At 51.2% G+C, this 7,950-nt stretch overlaps 1 protein-coding gene across 9 annotated transcripts in view; it reads left to right on the top strand.

The window, feature by feature from the left end:
• Positions 1–5,341: 5,341 nt before the first annotated feature.
• ZC3H14 (zinc finger CCCH-type containing 14) overlaps positions 5,342–7,950 on the top strand; it is a 57,229-nt gene continuing 54,620 nt past the window's right edge. For 8 of the 9 annotated variants that reach the window (XM_055131825.1, XM_055131819.1, XM_055131821.1 and 5 more), the window contains exons 1-2: positions 5,342–5,505; positions 5,803–5,845. In XM_055131825.1, the coding sequence (XP_054987800.1) occupies positions 5,470–5,505; positions 5,803–5,845 (79 nt within the window). In that variant the 5' untranslated portion in view covers positions 5,342–5,469. The remainder of the gene's footprint in view (positions 5,506–5,802; positions 5,846–7,950) is intronic. The other variant, XM_055131824.1, reaches the window with a different exon arrangement.

Here is a 7,950-nt window from a genome sequence, read left to right as displayed (position 1 = left end):
ATGTTTCCTTAGAAGGAAGTTAGCGAAAATTGTTGTATCTTACCATGGATCCATTAAGCCCTTGTATAAGAGATTACTAAGATTACTAAGATGTTGTTACAGGTTAAGCAAGATTACTAAGATGTTGTTACAGGTTAAGCATTCTGTGTTTATATTTTGTTATTGGAGATTGGTTGCCTTCTTCATTACATCCTATCCAATCTGGTATGCTATTCCTGGTTTATCAGTGTTGTAGAGTTTGAGATGTCCAAATTTTTTTCACAGGGTGACACAGCTGGAGTTGAATTTTTAATTGGGTTGTGGCTTTAGAGGCCCATGATTCTTTTTTTTTTTAAATTTTTTTTTTTAATTGAAACACCATGACAACAGTTACAAAGCTTTCAGGTTTAGGTCTCGGTCATGCAATGATCAGACACCCATCCCTTCACCAGTGCACATTTTCCAACACCAAGAACCCCAGTATATCCGCCCTTCCACTCCTCCCTCTGTGTGTGGCAGATGATTTCCACTTTACTCTCTCTCCACTTTGATTACATTTAATATTACGACAAAAGACCCACCATTATTATTTAGAATTCCCCCCCAACAATCAGACCTGCCGAGAAGCATCATTAGATAATTTGTTTTCTATTGCTGATTAGGATGAGTATATGATGTCACACAGCTGCAATAGCAGCTGCGCGATTTTGAATTTTTGATATTTTAGTAATTAAGTCTGGAGGGATTTCTGCCAAAAGCCACTAGGTTCCGAGATTAATTTGTGTGCCTCTGGGATCATGGCCGTCCAGGAGCTCGATAAGTAGCAGGAGGAGCCGTTTGTAGGTGGCAACTTGGGGTCTCGTCGGGGCGGGGCTTTTTATTTTTCGTGAACTTTTAAAAACCTTTTTATATTGAATATCTGTGAGAGGGGCTGGAGCAATAGCACAGCGGGTAGGGTGTTTGCCTTGCACGCGGCCGACCCGGGTTCGATTCCCAGCATCCCATATGGTCCCCTGAGCATCGCCAGGAGTAATTCCTGACTGCATGAACTAGGAATAAACCCTGTGCATCGCCAGGTGTGACCCAAAAAGCAAAAAAAAAAAAAAAAAAAAAAAAGAATATCCATGAGATAGATCATTACAAAGCTGTTGATGATTGGATTTCAGTCATACAATGCTCCAACACCCATCTCTCTACCAGTGTACATTTCCTACCACCAATGTCCCCTTTTCCCCTCAACACCCAACCCCTCAACCCAAGCCTGCCTCTATGGGAGGCACTTTCCTCTTGCTCTCTCTCTCTTTCCTTTCCCTTTGGTGCATTATGGTTTGCAATACAGATACTAAGAGGTCATGGTGTTTGTTCAGGGCATTCAGTATTTTTTATCAGGACAGTAAGACTAGAGTAGCTTTTTAACTGTGTGGCAGCTTTGGGGTGTGGACATGACTGCTGAGCCTTCCGGAAGTACAGAGAGGTGGTGGAGGTAGCCCATCCTGACCATGAGAAAGCCTGGAGATTTCAGTCACAAAATCCTTATACCTGGATTTTCAGCAGATTATACCTCAGTGAGGTCTGTCTGAGACGATAGAGCCTGGCCAAAGGTATGGCAGCGATTTTGAATTGTGGAAGCAAGTGGCTGCAGGGGGGGGTTCTGCTTTGGCAGGCAGCAGGCTAATACGCTCTGCACCGATTTACCCCAGTCTGTTCAGCCTTGCACGGGTCCAAGATTAACTGCGGCTTTTTATCTTTTTTGAGATTTATTTATGGGTTTCTGAAGCAAGGCCCGTAGCAGAGCTCACATGGTGGCGCTGGAGTTGGTTCATGGGTTGATTCCCGGTGGAGGCCCATGATTCTTGCCTCTTTATACCTTGTCTAACCTCTCTCTCTCCTCTCTCTCTCTCTCTCTCTCTCTCTCTCTCTCTCTCTCTCTCTCTCTCTCTCTCTTCTCTCTCTCTCTCTCTCTCTTCTCTCTCTCTCGCTCTCTTTCTCATCAGCAGCACCTGAGACTTGCTTGTAGTTCATGACAGTGGCAAAGATGAGAATCTTGCAGCTGTAATGAAGGTTAATCAGCTGTAATGAAGGCTAAAAGATTTTTGGTGGTCCTTAAAGAATCAAGTCAAAGTCCTTTAAAAAAGGGCAAGTTCTTGCTAAGCATTTCATAGCTGTTGTTGTTTTGGTCCTACACCACGAGTGTTGGGGGCTACACCTGTCTTTTGTGCTCAGAGGTCACGCCTGGTGATGCTTGAGGGACCCTATGGTATTGGGGATTGAGTCCAGGGATAGCACATATAGAATAAGTGCTCAGTTCGTTGAACTATTTCTCCAACCTTGAGTAATTCTTTTTTTTTTTTTATTTGTTTGTGGGGTCAGCCTTTGGGTTACACCAGGATGTGCTCAGAAGCTCTTTTGGTCTCTGTGTTCAGGAATAACCCCTGATGGTGCTCAGGGCACCATATGCAATGTTGGGGATCAAACCTGGCTCAGACTGCATGCAAGCAAGTGCCTTACCTGCTACCTCCCTAGCCCTATGAGAGACTCTTTGAAGACTTCCTTAAGCTGTATTGGCAAAGGCCAATTGGCAAGGAACTGGTAGCCACGTCTAAGGTCCCAGAGTGCCTCTAGACAAGAAAAAAGCCCCACTCACAACCCTACAAGGAAGTGACAGCCTGGATGAACCCGGAAGTGGATTCTTCCTTAACTCAACCTCCCCAGGATTTGGACAGAACTCAGCCTGCCTGCAACCCCTCCTGCGCGGCTTGGTGACACGGTGAGCAGAGCATCCAGCTAAGCTACTTTCAGATTCCCAGAGAAACCAGATGATAAATGTGTTTGTCTGAAGTTGCCTTATCCACGTGTGATCATTTGTTCGGCAGAAATGGGTAACTTAGACCGCTTCTAGCTTGATGGATATGGGAGAAGAACCTCATTCCATGTTTATCTTCATTTCAGGACTTTTTGTGATCTCATATAGGGATAATCAGGCAACTATCACTCATCAATTAGGGATGTCAGGAGTAGAAACCAATCTGGGTGGAGAAAGGCAAAAATTCTGAGTTCCTTTTTGTTGTTGCTCTTGTACCACACCTGGTGGTACCCAGGGCTAACTCCTAGCCCTGCACTGAGGGATCACTTCTGGTGGACTTGGGGGACAATATAGGATGGAGGGGATGAAATCTGAGTCAGCAGCATGCAAGGCAAGTGCCCTACCTGCTTTACTATCTCTCAGGCCCCAGTAAGCTTTTCTTTTCTTTCTTTTTTATACACAATATTTTTTATGGAACCAAACTTACTCAGAAAGATGTGAAGGGAGAGGAAAAAGAGAGGATGTGTGTGTTCAAGGAGATAACACGGCCTTCTCCAGAGTGGGGAAAAAGCAAGCAAGCCGAGACATAGACATGTAAGCAAGATATCAGGGTTGAAGAGCAAGCCTGAAGAATTCCTTTTTATTTTTTTCTTTTTGGGTCATACCTGGCGATGCACAGGGGTTATTCCTGGCTCTGCACTCAGGAATTACTCTTGGCATTGTTTGTGGGACCATATGGGATGCTGGGAATCGAACCTGGGTTGGCTGCGTGCAAGGCAAACGCCCTACCGGCTGTGTAGGTATCGCTCCAAACCCCAGAATTCCTTTTTTTTAAATCTTCTAGTCCCTGGCTTGACCATGAGGACTCAGGGCTGATACACTTGGTTGTGGGTTCTTGGGGATGGACTGGGGAGGGGATGAGGCTTCCCACCTTTGTCTGGGTACTCGCACACTTGGGGTAGGGAAGAGGTATCTCAATGGCACTTAAGTGGGTGACACAACAAAGCAGTGCTGCTAGGAAACTCTGGGCCTGTCCTCAGGCCTCAGGACTCCACCACTCTGAGCTATTTCCCTGGCTTCTAGTCTTGCCACTGGGTGGTAAAGTTTAGGTGAGAACACAGCTCTGTTGAAAATGTGGTTATTAACACCCCAGAGGTAGCAACTGAAGTGTGGATAATTAATTCTCCAAGGGGGGGGATGAGAAAGTGGGGGAGGGAGAGAGAGAGGGAGAGAGAGGGAGAGGGAGGGAGAGAGAGGGAAAGAGAGGAAGACAGGGAGAGAGAGAGAGGTAGAGAGAGGAGAGAGAGAGAGAGAGAGAGAGAGAGAGAGAGAGAGAGAGAGAGAGAGAGAGAGAGAGAGAGAGAGAGAGAGAGAGAGAGAGGGAGAGAGAGAGAAAGCGCCAACACAAGGCAGAACCAGCCCGGCCTGAAGCATGGATTAGCTGCAGAGTCAAAGAAAGGACTATGATGAATCCATTGTTTCTCTGAATATTCCGCTCCCCCTCCACGTGAAATTAAAAAGCATCTAATGAGTCTATTTTGATGGTAGGACACCTGAGGCGGACCCAAGGGTGTAAATATGTAAATATGTCAAGACAGTACAGGGCCCTTGCCTTGCATGTGGCACATTCCGGTTTAATCCTCCACGCAACACAGGGTTGGCCCCTTCCTACCCCGCCTGGGCTAAATCTAAGGAGGGGAGAGACCGTGCACCAGGTCCAGCGCCTGCTCTGCACGCCGCCGAGCGGGGGTTCAACCCTGGGCACGGCCAGGCGTGACCCATACACGGAATCCGGGTTCGGTGTACTTGGCGGTAAGCGAGGGCTCACTTCCAACTCAGCCCTCGCGCCTGCGCCGGGGCCGGGGAATCTTCCAGCGGAGCTAGTCATTTGGCATTCATTCTCCCAAGGCCACTCAAACGAAGAAGTGTGTGTGTGTGTGTGTTGGCGCAGGGGATGCAAAGAAGAAGAGAACACTTGAGGGGCCACTGAGATAGCACAGTGGACAGGACATCTTCCTCCCATGCGACCCACCAGGGTTCGATCCTCGGCATCCTATATGGTCCCCGCCCCCTCCAGCCCCCCTCCCCCCAACCTCCACCCCCGCCCACCCCTTCTCCCGGAACTCAGGGGTAATTCCTGAGTGCAGAGCCACATTCATGACATCACCGGGTGTAAAAAAGAAAAGAAAGAAAGAAAGAAAGAAAGAAAGAAAGAAAGAAAGAAAGAAAGAAAGAAAGAAAGAAAGAAAGAAAGAGAAAGAGAGAAAGAAAGAGAGAAAGAGAGAAAGAGAGAAAGAAAGAAAGAGAGAAAGAAAGAAAGAAAGAAAGAAAGAAAGAAAGAAAGAAAGAAAGAAAGAAAGAAAGAAAGAAAGAAAGAAAGAAAGAAAGAAGATAAAAGGAAAAACGAAGAGAACACTGAGAGCCGGGGAGGGGGGAGTGGTCTGGAGAGAAGCGCGCCCGCCCGCCTCTCTCCTGGCAGCCAGCAGAGGTCGCCAGAGCGCGGGCGGCGCGGGGGCCGCAGCGCGCAGGCGCGGGCGCAGGCGCAGGCGCAGGCGCGCCGGCCGCTGGGGGCGGGTTACGCAGCTCGCGCGGCCTGAGTGGCGGCGGCTGGTGGCTGTGGAGACGAAGCCGGCGCCGGGGCCGCCGAGCGCCGCGCACTCGCCGAGTCCGTCGCCCGCCGCGCAACCATGGAGATCGGCACCGAGATCAGCCGCAAGATCCGGGTGAGGCCCGGCCGGGGCGGCGGGCGTGCGGCGGGGCGGAGCGGAGCGGGGCCCGGCCCGGACGCCGCGGCCTGCGCTGCCCGCCGGGCGCTCCGGACAGGGCCGCGGGGCCGGCCCCGGCTTCCTCCGCGGGGGGTCGCGGCGGCGGCGGCGGCGGGGGGGGGCGGCCCGGGGGGCGCGGGGCGCGACGGGGCCGGGGCGGGTGGGTGGGGGGGCGCCTCCCCTCCCCGCCCCCACCCGGCCTCGGCGGGGGCCGCGTCGCTCACCCGCGCGCTTTCTCTCTCCTCCCCTCCTCAGAGTGCCATTAAGGGGAAATTGCAGGAATTAGGAGCTTACGTGGGTAAGTTGGCTTGTTTTTTTCTTTTCTTTTCAAATCTTATTTCCTTGGGGGTCTTCTGGCCCGTGGGCGTCGGGCTGGAGCAGGGGACGCGCGTTTTCCCGCCCCCGTCTGGATGTGGGCGCAGACCCCCCTCCCCGCCCCCCTCCCCGCCTGCTGACCTGACCCCTCCCCGCCCCCACGGCCCTCCGCGTCCCCGTCCCCGCACCCCCGCGGTGGCTGTGTCCACCTGGGGTTTTGCTGCTGGCGCTTCTGGGCCTTTGGGTTGCCCTCGGCGCCCTCCCTGGAGTCTTTTGTGTTTTTTTTTTTTCTTTTCCTTCCCTGTAAGGTTTTGTGTGTCATCTCCCCCCTTGGCCGTCCCACCACCCCTCCTCCTGCGCGCGTCCCCGAGGCCCCCTCCCCCCTCCTTAATTCTTTCCTGGGCGTCTTTGTTGCGGAATTATTTGCAAATGAAAAGTTGCTGCTTTCCGCCTTTTGCAAACTCCTCTCCGGTCCCCCCCCCCCCCCCCCCCCCGCTGCTGTCCCCCTTTCTATCCCTCACCCGAACGTTCCCTCTTTTTCACTGCCAAGTGTCCCCTTGATTGCAGTGTGGCCTCCCCTGGCCGTGGATTCTCTTAGGGTTTAGGTGTGGAGTGTTTCTTGTGGGCCCGGCCCGGCGCTGCTCAGGTTGGCCAGGCCGACGTGCCCGCGTTCGGACGTGATGCTGGTCTCAGGCAGCCGGGTCCGGATTCTGTAGAGACTCGGTTTGAGGAAGGAAGGAAGAACAGGACAGGGCAGGGCAGCGGGCAGCAGGCAGCGGGCTGGGCAGTGCAGCCGGGGGCCTGGGCCTTCTTCCCTAGCAGGAAGCCTGGGAAAGGTGAAAAGCCTTTTGTATTTTATTAGCTGGGGGGGGATGGGTAAGCCCCTTTGGGTCTTAAGACTTGCACGGTGGGTGGTGAGTCGGGCTGGGGAAGGGGGTGGGGGGCACAGCCTGGACAGCCCAGGGGAACACTAGAAGTGGTGGCCAAGCCCCCGTTTCCCAGTCTAAGGAAACTGAGGCTCTCCTTGTGCTTACTGAAGCAGACAGGTCTTAGGGATTGAAGGCGCTGAGCCTGCCCCCGGGCTGTGGAAGAACCCAACTGCCACTAATGACAGCGGTTCCATGTGCCCCAGGTCTTCTCCAGGCAAGTCGGCTTGCAGAGAAATGTTGACAGATGCTTGACATTTTCACTGACCACTTTCCGATTGGGTAGAATCATACTTTTGGGTATTTGGCAGACATTTTCATTGTTTCCTTTTATTTTTTAATTTTTTTTTTGCTTTTTGGGTCACACCCAGCAATGCACAGGGGTTACTCCTGATTCATGCACTCAGGAATTACTCCTGGTGGTGCTCAGGGGACCATATGGGATGCTGGAAATTAAACCCGGGTCGGCTGCATGCAAGGCAAATGCCCTACCCGATGTGCTATCGCTCCAGCCCTTGGCAGACATTTATTCGAAAGGGAGCAAGGAAAATGTGAATGGGTAAATTCATTGTAATGGCAAAACTTACCAAAAAATTTATTACTATGGGGGGGGAGTTTGGGCTTGATTTGACAGTTCTCCTAGTGTTGCTGGGGTGGGGTGGTTGGAATGGAATATACATACAAGAGGGAGTGAATCCAGAGTTATCTTCTTGGTCAGAAGTTCAACTTTTAAGCAAAAATGAAAATTTCATAAATTTTTTTTGGGGGGAGGGCTTTTTGGGTCACAACTGGCGGCACTCGAGGTTACTCCTGGCTTTGCACTCAGGAATTACTCCTGGTGTGGCTTGGGGGAACCTTATAGGGGTGGTCAGCATCGAACCTGGTCCAGCCTCCTGCAAGGCAAACACCCGCTGTACTGCCGCTTTGGCCCCAGAATTTTGGAAATTTTCTGTCTGCCTTCATAATCTTGACACTTTATAAATTACTTTGAATTTCTCCTGCAGTTAAAGTGATATTAAGGTGGTTCTGTTAGGATGCTTAATGAAATGTCTCAGCATGCTGCAAACTCAGCTGGTATTTCTTTAAATGACCAATGCCTGATGTTAATTATTTTGTTTTTGTTTTTGTGCCACACCTGGCTTTGGTTCTGGTTACTCCTAGT

The sequence above is a fragment of the Sorex araneus genome, chromosome 3 (assembly GCF_027595985.1).
Source record: "Sorex araneus isolate mSorAra2 chromosome 3, mSorAra2.pri, whole genome shotgun sequence".
NCBI classification, from domain to species: domain Eukaryota; kingdom Metazoa; phylum Chordata; class Mammalia; order Eulipotyphla; family Soricidae; genus Sorex; species Sorex araneus.
Note: the sequence above shows the minus strand (reverse complement) of the source record. Positions and strands in the feature narration are given on the sequence as shown.